Source organism: Balaenoptera musculus, chromosome 16 (assembly GCF_009873245.2).
Source record: "Balaenoptera musculus isolate JJ_BM4_2016_0621 chromosome 16, mBalMus1.pri.v3, whole genome shotgun sequence".
NCBI classification, from domain to species: domain Eukaryota; kingdom Metazoa; phylum Chordata; class Mammalia; order Artiodactyla; family Balaenopteridae; genus Balaenoptera; species Balaenoptera musculus.
The window spans coordinates 28,573,236-28,597,987 of record NC_045800.1 but is presented as its reverse complement, the minus strand read 5'-3'; the positions used below and the strand labels follow the sequence as shown (position 1 = coordinate 28,597,987).

General features: G+C 37.8%; 1 protein-coding gene across 6 annotated transcripts in view; it reads right to left on the bottom strand.

Moving 5' to 3' along the window:
• The window catches only part of ERLIN1 (ER lipid raft associated 1), a 40,871-nt gene that overhangs the window by 3,666 nt on the left and 12,453 nt on the right, over positions 1-24,752 (bottom strand). For 4 of the 6 annotated variants that reach the window (XR_005016908.1, XM_036829510.1, XM_036829509.1 and 1 more), the window contains exons 7-12: positions 22,854-22,927; positions 15,053-15,111; positions 13,059-13,150; positions 5,540-5,629; positions 4,576-4,655; positions 3,115-3,149 (exon numbers count right to left, since the gene is read on the bottom strand). Coding sequence is in view for 5 of the 6 variants with exons in the window: in XM_036829510.1 (XP_036685405.1) it covers positions 3,115-3,149; positions 4,576-4,655; positions 5,540-5,629; positions 13,059-13,150; positions 15,053-15,111; positions 22,854-22,927 (430 nt within the window). In the remaining variant the exon portion in view is untranslated. Of the gene's footprint in view, positions 1-9; positions 3,150-4,575; positions 4,656-5,539; positions 5,630-13,058; positions 13,151-15,052; positions 15,112-22,853; positions 22,928-24,752 lie in introns of those variants that run through there. The other 2 variants (XM_036829512.1, XM_036829511.1) reach the window with 2 other exon arrangements.

Here is a 24,752-nt window from a genome sequence, read left to right as displayed (position 1 = left end):
ATAAGGGAGAAAAAGTAGGCCAGGTGGATGGAATAATACATGCAAAGGGACAGAGAGAAGGCACATTCAAGGACCTGGGCTGGAGAGGTCAGTGTGTACACACTTGGGACTTAATCCTAAAGCAATCAGAAGCCACAACGTCTAATTCACAAAATTCCTTCCCCACAGCAAGAGGCAGAAATCACTTAATTCTAAATCACTTCATTTTAAGACGTACCAAAAGCCTACAGGATAATTAGTTTGAATTTAAATTTCCCTGGTTTTGTAGCCACGATGTAGGATACTATGGGGTGGATCCCACAGGAACCCGAGTAAAAGGGCTGCTTTCCCCAGAACTCCCAATTATCAAGCCCTGATGTCCCAACAGCACTGTGAAATTGTCCCCAGGAGGGAATGTTGAGAGCTTGGGCAGAGCAGGTCCAACCCTGGCTCCTGGGTTAACATCTGAATTAGTGAGGTTAATTATATCATACCATTGCCAGTTATAATTTATACAGTTTGTCTTTTCTCCACCTCAGGATAATGTCCCCTCCCCTCCTCAGTGTAAGTATTTCAGCTCTCAGGCAGTCTCCGAGGGGCACGATGCTCCATCCTCCCTCTTCCCTCCTCTGCTGCTGGCTGCATCCCACAAGGAATCAAAACACCCCTTGTTAAATTCCGTGAGTCAGGAAAGAATGGAAACCCTGCTTTCAAAATTCTTACACGAGGCTCCTGGGAAGAGTGTAAGGAGAGCATCTATAGTTAAGTTAAACTAGTAAATAAACTGGCTCCCGAGCTGAAATGGGCAGGACAGCCTGAGGAGCAGGTTAAGCAACAGAGAAAGGAGACATATGGGAAAAACACAAATCACTGATAGTAAAATAATTTTATTTAGTTTCTTTTTTAAAAAAGGTAGCATTTCACATATAAATTTAGACTTCAAGATTACCAAAAGGAACATCCCTGAAGGGGGCACGGGGGGTGGGGCAGACTTTGAGCCCCAGTGAGCACAGAGAAGCACATTCCATGGAGAGTTTAAGCAGAAGTCCTTTCTTGAGAACTTCACAGTGCTACTTCCCTGTTCCTCAACTCTGCCACCAGAGCCTGTGGTTTGTAAGAAAACCCATATTCATCACTTTGGGGCAACAGTTTTTAGCTCATGGGAATAGGAAACATCTCTAGGAATGAAAGCACAAAGGTCAATGATCCAGATTTCCCACAACAATCATTATTTATATGCAGCAACAATATATGACAGGTAAAGAGTTTATTATATAGTTCCAAAAATCTTTTAAAAAGGGCTAGAGAACACAAAATTCATTCATAAAGAGAATGTATATAATTAAATGAGCAAAAACAAAAAAATTATTCTTTCCATATTACAAATGCCTTTACAGGATAAGGCCCCAGGAAAAGACCTCAAATCTGGGACTCCTTTCCTGTATTAAGTGTCCGGCACAACCCAGAAGCTGTCATGAGACTGACAGTTCGCTTAAAGGTTTCTGGAAGTGGTCCCATGACTTTTCTGTCTGGCTTGAACACAGTGTACACAAATGGTGTCTTAAACTGTGTAAACTCAGGCCTAACTACAGGGCACACTGATTCAAGAAAGTTAATCTTAAGATTAAAAAAACGTCCAGATGAAACAGATCTCCCATAGCCACAGGCTAACTCTGTCATCCTCTCATGTAAGTTTAAATCCACTGGCTGCCTAGGAGGTCAGTGGAATAATCCTGATCTCCTAGTTGAGGTGAAAAGCTGCGGAACAACTTAGATTTCAGCATCTCAGGGCCAGGAGGGAGGAGACAAAGATGACCAAGGGTGCTTTCTAGGTTACTCCCTTGATCCACCCGGTGGGCTCCTGATCAGTGTTGAGAAGGAGAACCCGTGGGCCAGTAACATGGCAGCCCCAGGATCTGACCTTTAGGCAGAGGTTCCGGGGGCAAATGAATGTACCCCAAATCCAGTTTTAAAAATCAAAACTTCCTGCAGTTATGATACAATACTGTGCAGTGAACAGCTAGGAAACTGGATGCTGCTTCTATTTCTGGTTAAAGTCCTGTTCCACTCTTGGCCAGAGCTGAGAGGTGACATAGAAGGAGTTGTCTGAGCCTAAAAACCAGGCACCTTAGTCACACATGGCCTGGGCAGTGACATAGACAGCATCACCCAATGGAGGGGTATGCCACGGCCCCCAGAGCTTTGGTTCAAAGCAAAGGTTTCATCTCACCCAAAACTTCAAAACTAAGCTCTATCTCTTGAGCCTACTAATGCAATAAACTAATGATTAGGAATCTCTATGAAGAATCTCTGATTGGGTGGCAAGGTGCATGTCCCAGCAGGCCACCATCTTGACTCTAGGAAAACAAAAAGGTGCAAATCGTATCAAGTAAATAGTTGCTCAAGTGGAAGATCATTTCCTGGGGAACTTCAGCGGACTAGATGCTAATCACATGGATGAATGCTGGGACTGCACCCCAAAGAGAAAGCCTGGGTCCTGGCATAATCAGTCTTCTTTACACTTACTACATCCTGGCCGCCTTCTCTCTGACCTCCTATCTCTTGAATGACTGAGCACACATTTCCCCGGGGACCAATGTAAACATTATCCAATAAATCTCAGCTAAGAAAAACACAGCTTGTTAAATATTTAGTGTTTAACATTCCAGTGCAGGCAGTATGTTAGCATCAGACTTCCCCTCATTCATGAGTACCAGTTTAGAAAGGAACACACACAGGATATTTGATAAAACTGCACCTGAAAAGACCATCTGGGTGCCAGACAGCTGGCTCTATCCTGCAATCAGCTGATAAACCAGGACTACCACAGGAAAGGCAGAACAGACGGAGCATGAGTTCTCTGTAAATCTGAAGAGTCGTATAACCATCGTTCCCACTTAACCCCTTGGGCCATATCTTGATATGGGAGAACATTTCCACCTGTTGCATCAACCTGTGCTCTCCTTGTTTTGGATGGGGCTCTCCCCAGAGGGCTCAAGAGCCTCCTTAGAGGGGAGAGAGTTTTTTCTTCCAGTCCTAACCTCTGAATATTTCAAAGCACAGGAGGAGTCCACGAACATGCTAGGGATGTTGCTGCCAAAGTAGATCTTACTGTTAGAAGCAATGGCCTGGTACCTTTTGAGCTCCAGATATTCCGGGGTCAATTTGTGCTGTGAGAGGCAAACAAGAGCAAAGGCATCAGAACACTTTGGTGCAATAGTCACTACTCTCTTTCCTTACACAGATTTTCCCTATTGTTCTCCTGAATATCATTCCTCAACTGTGAATTGCTACCAATGACCCTCTCTCACTTTGAAGTGTGGCTATCACATTGACAGCGTTTTTCAGAATGGCATAAAACTACTTCCCCTTTCAGCATAAAGCTCACCTCAATGACAAAGTCACTTGTGCCTGGGCAGCTTTCCCCATGACAGATTTGGATCACTGGTTTGGAAACTGAAATTTCTCATCTTGCCTTCATCTTGACCAAATTCCGTTCTGTTTCTATAGAGTTGTGTCCTCCAATATGTTAAGTTTATTTCTAAATTTACACTGGATTTCAAAGTACTGACAACTCTCGTTCTGACAACTTACCATATCTTCAGACTTCTTCTGAATATAGATTATGTTGTTCCTTCCTAAATGGAAAAAGTTTAAGCCCTGTCTATACCTTAAATCTTGACTTTAACCTTTCAGATTGCATCATATACCTTAGCAACCTCCTTCTCAACTTTTCCTCTGTTCCACTCTACTGTATAATTAATAACCTTATAAACCTAGGTCATATCCTTCCCTATGTCCTTCCCTTCTCAGACTACTAGGGGTTCTAGCTGACTTTTAATTAAATAATTCCTACTAACTAGGTCTGTACTCTCTAGACCTAAACTTACCCCAGTCCCTATACAAAAATTGTTCACTCACACATCACCCAACTTCCTTTCTCTAACTACCACATATGAAATTCCTCATGACTAGAGTATTTTTTAAATCCAAAAAACAAGCAGTACTCAACTGGGGGCATTTGGAAATGTGTGTGTGTGGTGGGGGGTGTGGACTGTTAAAATAATTGGTGAGCACTACTGACAGTTTAGCAGGCAAGGGCCAGAATGCATGAGATAGTCTGCAACAATGAAAAAGTATCTCACCCCAACATGCTAAGAATGTCTGATGAGAAACTCTGCTCTAAACAAGCTTAGCATCTACCCAAAAGGTCTACCTGATCTGGGAAGCAATTTTAAGTGAACTTTACTCCTCTCCTGTTACTCTTGTCATTTCAGGAGAAGACCTTTAACTTTCCTGATTATTGAGCCCTTATACAGCAGTACAAATGGATGAATTTATGGCATTTGACCTGGGTTTATATATCTGCTTGCCTTTGTCCTAGCTCCCCACTTTTATAAAGAACTATACAAAGTTCTCTACCCATAGAATGTGCAACATATGTCTTTCCAAGTGACTGGCCGATTCTAGAGGGTGTGATGGTAACTACGCTTCCTTGACACTGGATAAAATCGCCTCCATCGTGTTAGAACCCCCACAGGGGAAAGCAACAACTTAACCTGTATTACTAGGAGAGTGACACAGAGAGCCAGTCACCTTGTTTGAAGTGGCATATTTGTGTGCGGCATAATACTCAGCATCTGCTTTCGCCTTCTCTCGGGCCAGGAACGCAGCATCTAGTAAGCAAAACAGTCAGGGTGTTTAAAACAGAGCAAAGTTGCAATCCATTTCCTCAGCTGGGTAAGAGTTCAGACTCTACCTTAAGTAGAAGCCCCTTTATCCACTGCTTGATAGTCCAATCATTCACTTTACTTTAAAGGCATAAAACAACATTAGCAGTTTTCAAATCCCAGTCCCCAGACAACTCCTTCTCAAAGGGGAATACTCTCGTCAATGTCAAGTTAACTCTCAGCTCGTCTGAACCCACTTCATTTTCCACCTTAAGTTGCTCCTTCTTTCCTCCACCCCTCATCACCCAAAGCCTCACACCCCACCCAGGCTCTAGGCTTTAAGTATTAATAATTAAGTCCAGACATGAGAGCTATGCTCTATTTTCCGCACTGTCTCCATCCCCTTCAAATCTGATTCAGAATCAGTTAATGTAGAATGATAGGAAGCATCATTATATAAGCAAAAGAGGTTGAATATTTGGTCTTCAAGACTGTGAGCTAAGAACATCGACATCCCACTATGTGTAATCAAGAGTTTGGGAGCCTCTACGAAAATTGGGGCTTCTTTTTTCCCCAGCTAATTGTTTGGTTATTTTTTTGGTTGACAGGTAGAAAAGAAACTGGTGGTGGGGTTTCTTATCTTGTATATTCTTTAAAACTGATTACTTTGCCTGAGAACAAATAAGCCCCAACTTAAGGATGGAAAATGAAAGGCTGAGTTTCCCATAGTCACAAACAAAAGAGCTAGATACGCAATGGCAATTTAAAAAAAATTTGTCTAGAATATCAGGCCAGCTACTTCCTCCAGACCACCCACCATAACCCAGACCCAGTCCCTGAGACAGAGAAGCAGTTCAGGATGGTCAGAGCCTCTTTTCTCCTTGAGGTACCTTCAATTTCAGAAATGCGCTTTTCAGTTTCTTTCTCCATCACCTTCTGCTGAAACCGAATTTTTGCCACTTGTGCAATCTTCTCTGCTTCTATAATTATATACAAAACAAGACCTTCAAAAACACTTCTCTAGTTCCAGAGGTACTTAGAAACATGAGCACATAGTCTAACACTTAATTATATAAGGTTTTATGGGCTCATTGTTTCATTGTTTTATCTATTCAGACTATAAACAACCTCAACAGAAAAAAGGGAATTACTTCCTACTTCACTGTTCTATTTTGACAGTGCTTGTTTTGTGGGAAGGAAGAGTACAAAAGGTGACAGTTCCAGTCCTTCATGGGATTAAATGGCAATGGTCCACAAGCTAATGGGGAAAAAAAAGATACTTCATGAACGTTCTCAGAACAAAAACAGAGCAACACAAATGTATGGCAACATAGGACAATTATATAATGTGGCAGGAGAAATAAAGAATAAGGAAGATAAAACAAGGAAGACCTTCTGGAAGAAATCTTAAAGAAAATAATAGACCATGACCTAAGAGGACCTGGCAGAAAGTGTAAGCAAAAACAAGATATACGAATTAGCATAGCAAGTCGCAGTTAAAGAGGTGATAAAGAGCCAGCTGACAAAAGAAGACAACAAAAAAATTACAGAGAGGGCTGGAAGACCCCTGTTTTGAGTGACAGGCTCAGGAATTTAACTTTAATATATACTCAGGATCAACTGTTATGTAACCCTCAGGGAAATGATGTGATGAAGGGTTACCAGAGGAGGAGTATTCTGACTACTGTAGAAGACAAAAGAGAAAGCGGGGTAACTCACCTGAGAATGTGAAAACAAGTGTTGGGAGTGAACAAGGTAGCTGCAGCAGGCAGTTACAGGCAGGGAAAACAAAACATCCTTAGCACATCTCTGGCCTAACCAAAGGATTCAGGACCAGGGAAGAAAGACTCTAATTATATTTTCAATACAATCACTGCAATTCTTGAAGAACATTCTCAATTCTCCTTTTCAGCCAAAGAAGTTGAATATTTTAACATTCTTCTCCTTGGCCTCTGGAGGAAGTGTATAATGGAAAGAACATTTCCAGGTGGTTTCTTCTTTCCATAAGGCAGGATCCTTTACCAGCTACTCTAGGGCATACTTCCCTATCTCCCCATCAGCATAAATCAATCTATCACCATACCATCCTAAAAACAGGCTATGTTCAGCTGGGCTAAAAATTTAGCTATAAGCAGAAACTCAAGATAAAATTTGAATAAAAAGTCAGGGAATCTGGAGCCTGCAGCTAGAACCCAGAGAATGGTGCCTCAACATGGGGAACTGATGCAGTAATCCCATTTCACCACTGTTCTCTGACGTGTGGGCATAAACCAATAAGAGCATGACCAAACCTCTAGTTCTAGAAAAATGGTGGAGTAGGCTAATGAGAAACCCTTCCAACACCTTTAATATGCTAGATAAAATATACCAAAATTGTTTTCTAATGTAAATTGAGATCAATACGAAAGAATGAGAGATCCTCAAGAGAGACAAGTAAAGAGAGAGCTGAGAGCCTGTATGATGGCAGCCTTGGGAGTGGTTATTAGACTAGTAAGAGAAAGGGCCTTGGGCTATTGCCCATGCAGGGCCAGGAGATGAGGCCTTGAGATGTTAAAACTGAAAATCACCCTATCAAACCCGAGGAGGCTGCTAAAGGGCTGCAACTCTACCCACCAGCCCAGTGGGCATATCATAGTGAAACTAGAGAATATGCAAAGATAGAGAAAATTCTTTTTTTTTTTTAACAGAGAAAATTCTTAAAAGTAAAAAGAGGAGCAGAAGCCAAACAAAAACAAAATAATATTGCCAAAGTGACATAGAAAAGTAAGTTTAGTTGGGCTTAGAACTGTAGGCTAAATTACCATTCAAGAATGAAATAAAAGTATTTCAGACCAAGGAAGACTGAATAAGTTTTCCAGTCCTTAGCCTTTACTGAAAAAAAGCTAGCAGAAAAAATGAATGAATTGCCAGAAGCAATGGAGAGGAAAAAATTACACAACATATTTAAATCAAAATAAAATATTTACTGTAAGAATCAGTGATGATAATAATCAATGGGGGAATAAAAACAACATGAAACTAAAATACTAGGCAACAATAATATGTAAAACTGGAGGACAGTGATAAGAGTTAAAGCATCCTAAGGTATTGTTCAAGAAGAGGAAGGAAAGAATGATTAACTTTAGATTCTGTCAAGTCAGGTATGCTTGTTAACATTTTACAGGCAACAACTAGTTACAAATTCTAGAAATAGAATGTAAAACTTCTAATCAAGTAAAAGGAAGAAAATAATAAAGAAAATACAATCAATTCAATACCAATCAGAAAAGAAGGGGAAAAGAAGCATGGTAAATGGCACAAAATTAAATGATACAAACAAGTCCAAATATAGCAGTAACCACGATAAATATAAAAAGACTAAACTCACCAGTTAAAAGACAGATTCTCACATTGGATAAGATAACAAAATCCAGCTATATGCTGTTTACAAGAGACACACCTAAAACATAATGACATAGAAAAGTTGAAAGTAAAAGGATGTGAAAAGACACATCAAGAAAATAACTAACCAAGAGAAATCTGTCATAGCTATATTATCATCAGACAAAATAGACCTTAAGCCAAAAAGCATGTCTGGCTATAAAAGAGGGTTATTACATAACTGGACCAATTCTACACAGAGATGTAACAATCCAGTTCTGAAACTAAACATTCTTAATGATATAGCCCCAGAATACATAAAGAAAAAAAGTTATAAGTCAACAAATTCATGATCATAGTGGGAGATTTTAACACACCTCTCTCAGTAACTGATAGCTCAAGAAGGCAAAAATTAGAAGAATACAGAAGATGTGAACAATACAATTCATAATCCTGACATAATGAATATGCAGAGAAACCTGCATCCAACAAATAGAGAATATACATTCAATCTTTTCAAGCACACATAGAACATTTACCAAAAAAGGACCACGTACTGATAATCCACAAAACAAACTTCAACAAATACTTAAGAATCCATATAACAGATCATATTTTCTGACTACAATGCAATAACATTGGAAATCAACAATAAAAAGGCAGCCCCTGGAGAACCAATTAAATTAGAAACTGAAAAATATACTTTGAATAATTCATGAGTCAAAGAAGAAATAATGGACATTTAAAAAAAAAAATGAAAACCAAACACCAATAAATAAACTACATCCAAAACCTGTGGATGTACCTAAAAGCAGAACTTCGAAGAAAATGTATAATCTTACATGTTTCCATTAGAAAAGACTAAAAACTAAAGAATTTAGTAATTCAAAAAGTAAGAAAAGAACCAGTGAGTAAACTCAAGGCAGAAAATAAATAAATAATAAAAAATAAGTGTAAATAATAATTGAAAAGAAAGTGACTGAAGAATCAACCAAATCAAAATTTAGTTCTCTGAAAAGATGCATAAAACAGATCTCTGATCCAGCAAAATAGAAGGCACCAATAAACAATATCAGGAATGAAAAGGGGCATACAGATTTGGGAGAGGGTTTAAAAATCATAAGAGAACTTTACAAACAAATTTATGCCCCCAAATTTGAAATAACAGATAAAATGTGGAGAATTTTCTATAAAGTATAACTACCAAAACTGACTTAAAAAAGAAACAAATACCTTACACAATACAGAAATTAAATCAGTAGGTTAAGTGTTGCCATAAAAATTAAACGAGCATACAAAAAAGCCCAAACTCCACTAGACCAAGATGGTTTTTATAATTGAGTTCCACCATACCTACAAAGAGGAGGTAAAACATATTTTATACAAAATGCTCCAGAACACAGAAAAAGAAGAAATGCTCTCCAACTCATTTTGAGGCTAGTGTAACCATGATACAAAAAACAAACAAAAAAACCCCTGAAAACCTGAGAGTAAGAATGTAAGAAAACAAAAAAGCTGACCATTTATGAAAATAAAAGTAAAAAATTAAAAGAAATTATTAGGGTAAAACTCCTACTTCATGATCAAGTGAATTTATTCCAGGAAGACAAATAATTCTGTAAGAGAAATCTATTAATATAATTCACCATATTAATTGCTTTAAAAAGAAAAATTATATGGTCATCTCGACAGATTTAGAAAAAAAATTCTAAAAGTTTTAGCAGTCATTCATGATAAAAACTCTTGGCAAGCAATAAACAGAAGGAAATGTCATTAACCCGATAAAGTTAAGTATAGCAAACATCACTGGGACTGTGTATTTAAAGTTAGGAACAAGACAAGAATGCCTGTCACCATCTTTCTTTTCAACACTTCACTGGAAGTCATAGCCTAAAGCAGTAAGGTAAGAACTAAAAGGTGTGGGAGTACAGAGAAAAAACCAGAACTGTCCTGATCTGAAGACAATATGATTACTTGGGAAATCCAAGAGACTATTAGAAACAACAGCATTTTCAGCAAGATTGCTAAATGAAAAAATTAACAGCATACCTATACAAAAGTAAAAACCAGTTTGAAAATGTGCCTTGAAAAAAGAGCCTATTTATAATAGCAAAAAATTTGAGGAATATATAGGAATAAATCTCTAACAAAGAGTGTGTAAGAACTTTGAGAAGAAAATTATGATACTTTTTTGAAAGACCATTCTTTCATTTTTCATTCTCATAAATGGAGAAATATAACAGATTTATAAAACTCAGTATCATAAATATTGTAATTCTCTCCAAACTGATGTACTATATACAAATAATGTGATTACAATCAAAACCCTAACAGTATTTTATAGAACTTGAGGAGCTGGTTCTAAAATTTATTTGGAGGAATAAAGGGCCTGGAATAGTCCAATACAATTTTAGAAATAGGAACAGTTTTGAGGAATAGTTAAGAAGGAACTTGCTCTCTCAGATAGCAAGACTTAAAACGAAAGCTACAGTAATTAAAGCAAGGTATTACTGTAAAAGGACAGACCAAGAAATTCAAAGAAAATAGAAACCCTAACAACAGAACAAATTATATATAGGATCTTATTATATGACAGATGTGGCATTAGAAATAAGTACAGGAGGGCATCCCTGGTGGCGCAGTGGTTGAGAGTCTGCCTGCCAATGCAGGGGACATGGGTTCGAGCCCTGGTCTGGGAGGATCCCACATGCCGTGAAGCAACTGGGCCCGTGAGCCACAGCTACTGAGCCTGTGCGTCTGGAGCCTGTGCTCCACGACAAGACAGGCCACGATAGTGAGAGGCCCGCGCACTGCGATGAAGAGTGGCCCCCGCTCGCCGCAACTAGAGAAAGCCCTCGCACAGAAACGAAGACCCAACACAGCCAAAAATAAATAAATTAATTAATTTAAAAAAAAAAAAGGAAAAAAAAGAAATAAGTACAGGAAATAAGGAACTATTCAATAAATAGTCTAAGACAATTGGCTTGCCATTTGGAAAAAATTAAACTGAATTTCTATGTCACACTAAACATTAAAATAAATTCCAGATGGACTCAAGACCTACATAGGAGAAGAAAAACTTTAAAACTTTTAGAATAAAATTATTACTTTGGGGTTGGGGAAGAATTCTTAAAACAAGATAGGAAAAGCACAAACTGGAAAGAAAAAGACTGATAAATTTGATTACATGAAAATGAAATATATATGTATGTCAAAGACATCATAAAGTTCAAAGACAAGCCACAAATTGAGAGATGATATTTGCAATGCATAAACCTCGGAAGGGATTAATATCCAGAAGATACAAAGAACTTCTACAAATCAGTTTAAAAAAGTAATCAAATAATGGGCTAAAGATATTAACAGGCAATTCACATATCAAAAAAAGGGAAACCCGAATGACCCATAAACAATACTCAACTTTACTAGTAACTAGGAAAACTCGTATCAAAATTATGTGATACTATGCCCATCATCAAACTGGTATAAATTTTTAAAAATCTTTAAAAAAAACTCCAAGGGTAGAGGACAATGTGTGGAAATGGGAATTGAATAAGGCAGCACAGAAATTGAAACTCAAACACTGCTGAGGAGAGGGTAAAATGGAGAAAGCACTTTGGAGAGCAATTTGGCAGCGTGTTGTAATTTGTAGATGTGTGTACCCTATGACCCAGCAATTCTACTTCAAGATATGCATTCTAGAGCAGTGCTTCTCAAACTACCTGTGGGAAAGCATTTTTTTTTGTATTTCAATATTTTATAAATTATAATGAGTTACTAGAAAAATATTAAAAAAGAAAAACATAAGCTCCAGTTTTTTATTAGATTCAACAGACAATAAAATTACTGTGTTAAAATGCTGTAAGAACTTCTAAACACTCATTCTCAATTTCCATACTCATCTCATTGTGGATCCAAAACAAAAAGCCGGTGACAGGGCACTGACCCACATCACATGTGCAGTAGCACTTCTCTAGGAAAACTCTTGCATGTGTGCACAGAGAGACATGGATAAGGGTATTACTGCAGAACTGTCTGTAATAAGGAAAAACCAGAAACTAACTCATTAGTAATCCATCAGAATCAAATGAGGCTCACTCATAGAATGAGATACATACAGAGCAGTTAAAAATAAACTAGATCTACATGTATCAATATGAATAAAACAATGTTAGTAAAAAAAAGGAAGTTGTGAAATAAAAGGTGAAGTTTGATACCACTTTTGTAGTAAAACAATTCTATGAATTGTTTATTGTTACATATTTAGAGTAAAAGTATAAAAATATGGACAGAAAATATACATCAACTTCAGAATAGAACGTACTCTGAGAAGACAGGTCAAGAAATAAGACCAGGGATGGGTACAAAGGAGGCTTCAAATAGATATATAAACTTTTTCCTAAAAGAAAATATGATCTGAAGGAATATGGCAAAATGTTAAGCCTTCATTATATTGTTCTCTGTATGTTCCTGTATATTTGAAATATTTAATATAAAACTCAAACTTTCAGCAAACCAAGGAACAAACAATTGAGAACCTAAGACGGCAGTCGAATACACAATATGCTGGAGTGTTAGGGAAGTCACTGGGACTCAAAATGAGCCGTGAGCAATCCTGTTGTACTTCTAAAGGCGGTAACATCTATCTATCCAGATAAAACTAGGTGCACGTCAACAGCAAGGATGCATAGTATAATCCTGAGCTTTGGCCAAAAAACCTGCCTGTTCTGAATCTGTATAAACAAAACCCCTACTCCACCAGAGGCTAGAGCTGCCCCCAAACCCTATCCACATTTCCTGTCCTCAAAAGACAACAGTGGGGGCCAACACCACGGTGAAGAGCCAAAGCACTTCATCAACTACTGGCCTCATCTACTTTTAAAGGCTTTAGGACATCTGAATACACAAAGGAATTTCCAGAATTCTCCACTATGTATGATGCAATCTTATTTGAGTCCCATCAATATCCAACATGAGATGGACAAAGAACAGGACAAACTCATAACACATGTACTTAGAGGCATCCATTTCAGAAAGAAATCCAAGTACCTATAACAGCCTTTTTCCTCTCTGTCTCAGCTTCTTTCTCCACAACTTTTTGTTTTTGTGCAGCTATAAGAAGTTTTGTCTTCTCAGCTTCCCTGTGGAGTAAAATATTACAAAAAATTAGAAATGATGTACAGTCACAGGTAGTAATTCTGACTCTACAGTGGGTCAGAGAACCATTTTCAACAAGAACTTTCTGACTCAGTAAGGTAGGCAAGAGAGGTGTTATCCTATTTTACTAATAATGAATTTGAGGTTGAAAGGTTAAATGATTTGCCCAAAGTCACCCAGAAATAGGAATCAAATTTAGTATATTTGAATTTTAGTCAGACCCTTTCCTCTAATCGTATCATGGAAAGGCCTGTGATCTGGAAGTGTCTGGAGTATATGAATGCTTCCTCTGCTGTTAGGCCTCCAGCTAATGTGCACCAATTAGTAAAAGGCACTAACCTCTGGGCAGATGTAGCCAGCCCCTTGGGTGCATGGTTTGGCAAGCAGAAGGGGGCTGGATTTCAGCCCCTCTTCAGGCAGACACCCCTGTGTAGCAGCCCTATTTGTTATACAGAAGATATAACTAAGTGGCAGTTACTAATTAGGTGGTGAACTGGGGCTCAATGCAAAGAACTTTCTAAGAATCTGAGCTTTCTAACAATGGAAATAGGTGGCCAATCACTAAGCATGTACAAGTGGCAACTGGGTGACCACATGGAAGAAAGGGTATAAAAAAAGATCACTATTAGGTGGGAAGTTAGACTGGATTATCCCAAGGTAGCATTTAATTCTAGAATTCCAAAAGTGTTTAAAATTAGGAAAGATCCAGAATTACCTGAAAAGTAACTCCAATAGTTTCCCCAAACATCACCCCCCCCAATCTCTCTCCTTTCCTCCTGCCAACATTGATAAAAGACATAAAATGACATTCTGGATACTATGAGTTATTTGAGGGCAGATAACACATAGTTTTCATCTTTCCATCACCAGAAGCTATTATATTTAAAGCCTAAGACATCCTGAGCCTTCAAGAAATTTCTTTTTCTTCTATAAATGGATCAGACCCATGATCTACTCAGCCTAGCACTCTGTGCTTTACAGTTTTAAAAGAAGAAATCCTTTTCTACAATGAAAAAAGCGAAGATACAACTCTGCATAATAAAAGATATAGACTTGGGAACAATAGTAACTCAGAAGTGTAACACTCTACAAAGAAGTAGTATTATTACTTTTTGGACCCCCTGTATTTATACGTCTTTTGTTTTCTTGACTTTTGCAAAGTTAGTTTTCCAGTATTTCATATTTTGCCTCTTAACATATCTGTCAAGTTTCCTAAAGACTTTTGTTTCTTCTTTTCAGTACTTGTCATATGAGAATAATACTGACATTTCAACTGCAACAGGTAGTCCCCTAAAGGAATCTTCTAAAACACTTCGAAACTAATTTAATGTCAAGCAAGTAACTTCTCATTCCCAGTCAGCCCTGGACACATAAAAGAGAAGACTACCAGGAGTCAACCCAGGCAAAGCTTCCCCAAAGGCAAATTATAAAGATCACATCTAATTTTAGATACATAATCACATACAATGGAAAAGCAAACTTGATACCAATGTGTTTATTCTTACCATTTATAACACAGTAACAAAATATAGGCACTCTCTTCAACCTTAACAGCTAGGACTCTTTCTCTCCTCTATTAATATTTAATTCAAGGTATTATTCACATCCAAATTATAGCTCCTTAGGCTTCCAACAACAGTTCTACAGCAAACTGCATCCTTAGCCACTGAAGCTGCTCCTGAAACGTCCATATATAAAGAGAAAACTAATAAGAGTCTAGTGGGAATTAAGACACCAGAATAGGTAATATCACTAGAATTAAAGAATGGAAGATAGACATATACCCCTCCCCAGTGTAATATCTGAAACATAATTTTCCTCTAGACTGGTAAATTAATGTAGACAGCCCTATATAAAAATATTGGGATCCCATGCATATTACTCACATTAACTCAAAATTTCTTCTTATGGCTTCTGGGATTTTGGGTTTTGTAACACGCACAGCCTAAAAAATAAAAGTGAAAAAGCCAAAGTGTATTTGAAAAATAAATCGTCAAACTAAATCTTCTACAAAACAGCTCCTCAAATGAAACTAATAAAACAGCTATGACATAGCTGCCTACTAACACACGTAGGGATCCCACTAGAAAATCTACTGTTCCTGCCATCACCTCCAAAAATCAAAATAAGCTGCTTCTTGTTTCCTTTAAAAAATGCCTGGCTATAGGATAAACCACTCTACCTGCTGAGGAAATAAATTTTTAGGGAAAAGGTTCTCTCTTAAAAGACCTTTCACAAAGCTCTTAAGTTGGATACTTGTGTTTCCTTTTCAAACCTGCAAACCAAAGAAACAGAAGGAAGGCAAAATTTCAAGATTTAAATTATAAAGTAGGAAACAGTCAAAACCAAAAATATAAACAAGCAAAAACCCAGGTCAGTATATGCAACTTAATACAGTGGACAAGTAAATGAATTTACCACTTCCTAAACCTGTAATCACTCAGTACTGGCTACAAACAAACAGCCCAACACTGAGGGAAAACAAACACCAATTAACAATTAACAAATACCAATTAGCAGCTTGTATTCTTTCTTCCTAGAACCTCACTTAAAACAAAGTCTACTTATCTCTGTAAACACTGTTTACTAGACCCTGTTTCCCTAACCATAGTGTACTTTGGCATAATTATCTATGAAACAGGATAATTTTGGGGTGCAAGAGCCGGGTACAAAAGCCCCTCTGTGTTCCCTGTTTCTGGTTTGTAGAAAAAGGCTTTAGTCTCCTAGGCCTTCCCTGAGTTCCAAAGAACAAACTCAAGCAGTTACTAATTCGGGAGTGAGGAAATGTAGAAACAAAGGAAAAGCAGTCAAGAAACAGTAATTTATAAAACAGAGTCCTGGTTCCTCCTCAAGGGATATACGTAACAACCTAATGCATACCTTTGAGCTGTTCTAAAGTAACTAAGGCCCTCGCCCAGGTGGAGGGTGCTGACTACATGAGCACAAGCACAGAGACCCCAGACTGGCTGGAATCAGAAGACTGATGATTAAGATTTCTGAAACATCACCATGAAGAAAGTCATGCCCCCTGCAAACCTCACCCCAAATGCTGCCTTTAAAGACTCTTCCCTGAAAGCCACTGGGGAGTTTGGGCCCTTTGAGCATGAGCTGCCCATTCTCCTTGCTGGACCCTGCAAAAAAACCCTTACTCTGCTGCAAACACCCACTATCAGAGTTTGGCTTTCTGTGCTGTGGGCACATAATCCCTTACAGGGTTACATCTGCTTGGGAAATACAGATTCCGAAGGCTGACTTTCCTGTATCAAGGACTTGATCTCTCAGAAATGTTTGATTTTACTAGTTAAACATCCTACACCACCCCTCCACCCTACTACACACACACACAAAGCACTTTGCTGATCTGAAGAAACTTTTAATTTCCCTCTGAAAACTGGTTGAACTTTTAAGCAACAAGGCCTTTAAGCACATAGCCTTTTTTTAGGGCTTATGAAAGAAGGCTTTTAAAACTTTTAAGCAACATAGCCTCCCCTACATAAAAGAGACAAGTCAGATCTGTACATAATTTTGAGGATTATAATAACTAAATACAAGAATTAGAGTGAAATGGAATAAGAAGCTGGGGACCATGATGAAAAAAGTCATTTCATGCTAATGGTAAGGCATGTGAGGCCATAAAGAACAACTCATGGACATACCCAGAAGACAAAGAAAAATTCAGAACCAGAATTTGTAAGAGATGCCAGATTTCCCAAGTGACTACCAGAAATACAGATGACTTCCAATATGATTCAGGGGGAAGCACTGTCATATTGCATTTAATTATGAGACTGGCCATGTATCTTTATAGTCTTATAAAAAGAGCATGAAATAGGACTTCTTCTGAAGACTTCTATCTTGCTGTGTGAGGCTGAAGAACATACTACATGCTTGCCAATCTTGGGAAATCTCATAATTTTCAAATATGTGAAATATAAGCACCTACTGTAACAGATACCATGAGTAATTTGCTTCATAAGAGATTTAAGGAATAAAATGGCAACATATTCAAAAACAATGGTCAAAATACACACACACAAAGACACACACACAGTGAGTGAAGAAAGGGAAAAAAAAAGCTGATGAAATGAGTATGTCTGTTGAAACTGGATTATAAGCATATATTTTAAACCAAAAGCCAGCATTTAATAAATATAGTCACTGCCTTAAATAACATAGGAAAAAATATCAAGAATGCCTATTTTCACCACTTTAATTTGCCACAGTAGTTGTTCAAGAAGAAAAAATGGGGTACAAATACAGAGAAGGGAAAAATGAAAATACTGATTGTTACAGAGAAGGTTCACTCAACAACAAATATTAATTGGGTGCCTAGTCTGTACCAAGTACTGTTTGTTCCAACCACTGTGGACACAGCAATGAATAAGGCAAGACTGCTCTCATGGACTTTAAAATTTTAAAGGCAGAAAAAAAGGCAATAAAGAACAACAAAAAGCAAATAAATGAACAAGAGAATTTCAGATAGTTATTAGTGTTATGTGAAGAATTAAAATACTAGGTTGGGGTGGAAATCAAGATTTTTATTTTGGCGTAACTATATAACTAAAAAAAATCTAGGGAAATTCATAAAGTTTTAGTCAAGCAAGATGAATAGCTCTAGAGATCTGCTGTACAACACTGTACCTATAGTCAATAAAAATGTATTTATTGTACACTTGAAATTTTAAGAGGGTAAATCTCATGTTAAGTATTTTTTACCACACACACTCACAAATCTAGGGAAATTAACCAAAAGAATTACTAGAGACAGTTAATTCAGCAAACTTGCAAATATACAATAAAGTCACCAAGAATCATTTGCATTCCTCAATGCTTAAAAAAAAAAGACTACATATTTAATAGCGTTAAAGCTCATTAAATTCATGGATATTAATTTAACTTGGGATATGGGTTTCTCACCTAGGTCAGAAATTCTAAAAGAGGGGCTTCCCTGGTGGCACAGTGATTGAAAATCCACCTGCCGGTGCAGGGGACACAGGTTCAGCCCTGGTCCAGGAAGATCCCACATGCCATGGAGCAACTAAGCCTATGAGCCACAACTACTGAGCCTGCGCTCTAGAGCCCACAAGCCACAACTACTGAGCCTGAGCACCACAACTACTGAAGCCTGTGTGTCCTAGAGCCCATGCGCCACAACTACTGAGCCCGCGTGCTGCAACTACTAAAGCCCATGCGCCTAGAGTCCATGCTCTGCAACAAGAGAAGCCACCGCAATGAGAAGCCCGCGCACCATGATGAAGAGTAGCCCCGCACTTGCTACAACTAGAGAAAGCCTGCGCGCAGCAACAAAGACCCAACACAGCCAAAAAATAAATTAAAAATTTTAAAAAACAGTAAAAAAAAAAAAAAAAAATCTAAAAGAAACAAAAATGATAATACAATTATAAGTAAAGTCATAGACTATGTTCCTAATTTTTAAATGTATAAGCCAATTTAGGTACCTGATATGACTTGAAAATACTAATAATGAAAACTCACCTTGTAGAATAAACTGGCAGAAATATCAAAGGCCATTATTATTATTATTATTATTTTTGGCCGCACCATGCAGCATGTAGTATCTTACCAATAGTTCCCCGACCAGGGATCAAACCTGTGCCCCGTGCAGTGGAAGCGTGGAGTCTTAACCACTGTACTGCCAAAGGCCATTATTTTTTTAAAAGATAATATATCTTATCAAATTTTAAAAGTGAATGAAAAGTTGAATTATCATGACCATACGGTAATATGTTAAAAATAGGAATGCTATTAGCATTAAAAATATTAAAAATAGCCTTTAAGTTCTAAAAATGCATTCCAACTATCATAAGAAACTATTTTATAACAAGAATAAAGCAACCAAAAAAATGGAGATCTTGATCTATCAGTTTAAAACCAATAAAGTGACATTTTTTCATTCAATAACATTTATAAAAACAACAAATAAATATAGATAAGTTTAAAAGATCCTTCTTTCTGCCGTGCAGAAAATGATGTGGACGAGTGAAAGTGAGAAAACAGGATAGAAGACTACTGCAGAAGTCCAGGCAAGAAATAGTACTTGGTCTAAAGAGGTGGCAGTGAAGATGTTTTAGATGAATTTGGTAGAATCAGCAGGATACGGGGACTGATTAGATGTTAAGGGCTAGAGGGTCCTCAAAGACGCCTCCCATACCTCTAGACTGGCCTGAGGGTAAGAAGGAGCCATTTACTAACAAGAGGGAAAAAACAGGAGAGAAGTAGATTGGATGGGAAAAGACCAAGGGCTCAAGAACTAATGAAAGAATAGGAAATAGAAAAATCAATGGAACAGAACAAAGTTCGAAAAGGACTTTACTATATAACGGAATTCAGCAAATAATATGATGGCATTTCAAACAAAGAGGAGAGAGGGGCATAAATTATTCAGTGATTGCTGTTGCTAATAAATTGGGGGAGGGGCAGATTGGAGCCCAACCTCACAAATGAAATCAAAATGGATTCCAGATGAATTAAAATTTTAAATCTAAAAATAAAACTGTAAAAGTAAAGAAAATGTTGTAATTTCTGATTTTATTTAAATTTCTATATTTTAAAGTTGGTGAAAGGCTCTTAAAAGCATAGTAGCACAGCAAAATGCCATAAAGAAAAAAATACTAAAATTACTGCTAAAAGTACTAAAATTAAACTTCAGAACTGTCAAGGGGAAAAGAAAAGTTAAATGACAAAGAAAAAAACTAGGAGAAAATGTTTACTATGCATTTAAAGAAGAGTTGCAATAATTAACATATCAAAAACAGTTTATTTAAGTTAATGAGAAAAACAGATTAAAACAACCGAAAAATGAGCAAACACAATTCACAAATCAAATACAGAGGGCCAATAAACATCCTAGGGCATTCAACCTCAATAATTAATACACAATGGCAGATTCATTTTTTCCAAAAGGATTTAGAGAGCAGGTATGCATCTGTTAATTATTTGAGTATGATCACACAATCAAATGTATAGAAAACAACGGCTCATCAACACTGCTGATGAGAGAGTATAAGCTACTAAAATTTTTCTGAAAGGCAATTTGGCAATATATATCAAAAAGCCCCCAAACAAGGCATCAATCCTACGTTTAAGAACTTATCTTGGGCTTCCTTGGTGGCGCAGTGGTTGAGAATCTGCCTGCCAAAGCAGGGGACATGGGTTCGAGCCCTGGTCTGGGAAGATCCCACATGCCACGGAGCAACTGGGCCCGTGCGCCACCACTACGGAGCCTGCGCGTCTGGAGGCTGTGCTCCGCAACAAGAGAGGCCGCGATAGTGAGAGGCCCGCGCACCGCGATGAAGAGTGGGCCCCGCTCGCCGCAACTAAAGAAAGCCCTCGCACAGAAACGAAGACCTAACACAGCCATAAATAAATAAATAAATTTGTTAAAAAAAACAAACACAACAAATTAAAAAAAAAAAAAAAGAACTTATCTTAAGGGAAGGATTTTAAAAGATGTATGTATAAGCTTGGTCATTATAACATGCACATAACAGTAAAAACTGGAAGCCAACAGGGATTAAATAAAAACATTAAAAGTGATGATGCAGCAAATCTTACTTTTGACTTGAAAAGATGCTTATATATATTGTTGGTGAAAAAAGCAGCTATGGTATGATTCCATTTTAGTTCAACATTATTTATAACTATAAACATATGTTCCTCTGTATTAAGAAGAGTCTGGAAAGATACAACGAACTATGTTATCTCTGCATAGTAAGATTACTGTTCAATTTCACTGTTATTCATCTTTTTCCTAATATCTGATTATTTTTACAACACATATAACATGCGTGTGTATAAAAATATTGATAATATACAAGGTACTACTACAAATCAGTAAGAAAAACATTTCAATAGAAAAATGGGGAAAGAATATGAATAGGCAATTGACAGATGAGTACAAATGGACAAAAAAATAAACAAAAAGATGCTCAACCTCATTAACAATTAAGGAAATGCAAATCAAGGAGAGAGATAACGTCACATCTATCCATACAGCAAAAATCAGCATGTCTGATTGCTTTACATGCTGATGAGGTTGTGGAGAAACAAGTATTCACATATACTGCTGGTAAGAATGTAGATTTAGGGACTTCCCTGATGGCGCAGTGGATAAGACTCCACGCTCCCAATGCAGGGGGCCTGGGTTCGTACCTGGTCAGGGAACTAGATCCCACAAGCATGCCGCAGCCAAGAGTTCGCATGCCGCAACTAGGGAGTCCACGTGCTGCAACTAAGAACTGGTGCAACCAAATAAATAAATAAATATTTAAGAAAAAAGAATGTAGATTTATACAGCCACTTTGAAAGATAAAGTGTACATACAAGGAGGTGTGTCAGGAATATTCAATACGCTATTGTTTATTAATAGCAAAAAATTGGAAACAGTAGGGAAATGGTTATGTAATATAAGGCAAGGAACTCTAGGGGGCTGTTTAGAAGAATGAGCTAAATCTCCAAGTAACGACCTGAGCAGAATCTAGGAATCTGTGGCATTCACATTATCTTTAAAATTGAAAAGCTACTCCAGGACAACCAAGAGAGTTTTACAAAGTTAGCTCTGGGACATTTCAAAAGAACCCTTAACTTTGGCAGTTCCCCCTCAGGCACCTGGCAGAGATAATGGCAAGATGGAGGACAGGGGAAAACCTTCAGAAGTTTTCCAGACTTGTTTATGAGATCGCACACGATCACTCACAGTAAATGCACACTTCTCAGAAGCAGTGCAATCTAGAAACTAAGAAAGGACATTAGAGAAGCCACATTACCACTTCTCAGGTAATCCAGATCCAAAGCCACTGTGTTCTAATGTTACTGACCATGACTACAGTAGAAAAGGCATCTTACAGTGACACCCAATATTAACATCTACCCCACACACTTATGTAAAACAAACAAAAGCCTCACAGACTGATACTTTAACTTACTACATGCCATGTGCTCCGGTTTCTTTTCCTATTCAATTCCATCTTATTTAAAATGCTGGTCGTGACCCACTAAAATTGATTTTAGAACCTACTAGTGGATTTCAACCCAATCTGAAAAAATACCCAAAAAAAGCAGTCATTCTCACCATTCTATCTCCCAATGCCACTGCCACCACCACAACACCACTAAATTCCTCTGCTACCTTGCTTTTACTCAGGTCTTTCCACCCACCTGAAATATCTTCCTTACTCTTTTCCACCTTATAAATCCTATTAATTCTTCCAGACCTACCTATCAATCAAATCCCAACTCAATCAGTCATTTCCAGGCAGACTCTCTTGAAATGTTCTTTAAACTCTTAGAGCAATAATCATCCAATCAATTCATCCGTCAATTAATACTTTGTCTAGAATTATTATTCAAATTTTATACGTGAAATTCTTTTTCATAATCTTACTGAGGGCAAGGATTAGTCTTAAACTGATTTATAACCATTACTGTATCTTAATAATGCCACACACATACATAGCTGTATATGGATTTTATTTCCTTGCAAGAGCCTCAGCTTATTTGTTCCCTCTAAGAGTTCAGAAAAAAATGCCACCCATAACTGAGAAAGATATTCTGTAAATCACCCTAGCACTACAATTAAATAACTGCTGAATAAACAGTCTGATGAAAGGACAATTAAATACAAAGCTCTCAAAATTCCCAAAGAATTTCCCTAGGAGAAGGGCTTACCTGTATGGTGAGGCCTGGGGCCATGACATTTAAATCTTTCTGCAGAGCTTGCTTGAGGTTTTCGTCTATTTGATCTGTTTTTGAAGCCAAGAACAACAGCTCTTATTACACTCAAAAGAATTTCCTTACATTGTATTAACATTTAAACAAAACCAATCATAATTAGACCTAAAGTTTCCATGGTACTATTCTTTTATAGAGCTTAAACCATTTCACACACATATGAAAACAAATATATATATATATATATATATATAGTTTTCCTTTTGTGTGAGGAAAAATTGTGAGGAATTACCGATCAAAGAAATTAAGAAGGAAAGATGGCAAGCAGCTACTTGAAGTTTATCAAATAAATGAAGAATCTAGGTTTCTAATATCTAAATTCAGTGTTGCTACTTAATATGTGTCCTGATTCTCTAAAAAAACAAATTTTCATCTTCAGTCAATCTTTATCCAAATTCCCAAATAACTAAATTTCATTTCCATGGACCTCTGCCAATTATTTTGGATTTAAAAACAGAGAGGGTGGGGGGAAGGCTCATAGGAAGGTCCTTGAAGCACACAAGAATGGACAATAAAGATGTCACTTCACTTGGCTTTGTAACTCATGAATTTTCTATCCACCTCAACAGTACTTTCCCCATTATTAAATAACCAGTGATGTGACAATTAAGGACAGACCAGTTTTCTCAAACACCACCCCAATAGTTCTCAATCATCAATGAGGAATCAATTGGTAGATTTCTAAATTGATTAACCATCCCTATGCCTGCCTCTAAGAAATTCACTAAGAATTCCAGGAGGGAGAAGTGAGCAGCCAATAGCAGCAACCCAATCCCTGGCCAGAGCTTTCCCTACCACAAATGAAAAGTAACTTGTACAGAAGAGAGTCAACATAGCAAGCCTGAAACTACTATCCTTAGAAAGGCCTGTTTGCAATTTGGCCTCTGGCTGTCACCTGGGGTCATGGATTTGGAGAGTATTCCCTCTATCCCCAGAACTGATAACAATGACTCACTGTGCCTAAATTGTTTATTCAAACAATGTTTTATGCTGAACATCTACTTTCCTTCTGGGAATCTGGAATATTGGTATATGCTAGGCAGAGGGTACCTACATGACCAGCCCACAGTAAAAGTCCTGCCTAGAGGGTCTCTAATGAGCTTCTCCAGCAGACAACATCTCACATGTGTTGTTACAATTCAATGCTGGAGTAATTAAGTGTATCCTGCATGACTCCACTGGGAGGAGACTCTTGAAAGCTTGTGCCTGATTTCCTTCAGACTTCACCCAAGTGCCTTTTCCTTCTGCTTTGTATCCTTTTGCTGTAGTACATCTTAGCTGTGAGTATGATTATTCTGAGTCCTGTCAGTCCTCCTAGCAAATCATCAAACGTGGGGGTGGGTCTTGGGAAACTCCAAGACACAGGTTCTTAATTTCTCCAAATTATCTATTAAACTAGCAACAAAGCTAATTTTCAGTATATTATCATAGTAAAAACAGAATATAGTCTGGGACTTCCCTGGTGGCACAGTGGTTAAGAATCCACCTGCCAATGCAGGGGACACGGGCTTGATCCCTGGTCCGGGAAGATCCCACATGCCGCGGAGCAACTAAGCCCGTGCGCCACAACTACTGAAGCCCACGTGCTCCAGGGCCTGCAGGTCACAACTACTGAACCTGGGTGCTGCAACTACTGAAGCCCACATGCCTAGAGCCTGTCCATAACAAGAGAAGCCACCACAATGAGAAGTCCGTGCACCGCAACGAAGAGTAGCCCCTGCTCACTGCAACTAGAGAAAGCCCGCATGCAGCAACGAAGACCCAGCACAACCAAAAATAAAATTAATTAATTAAAACAAAGAATATAGTTTGTAACAAATGATCTTTTTCCAATCT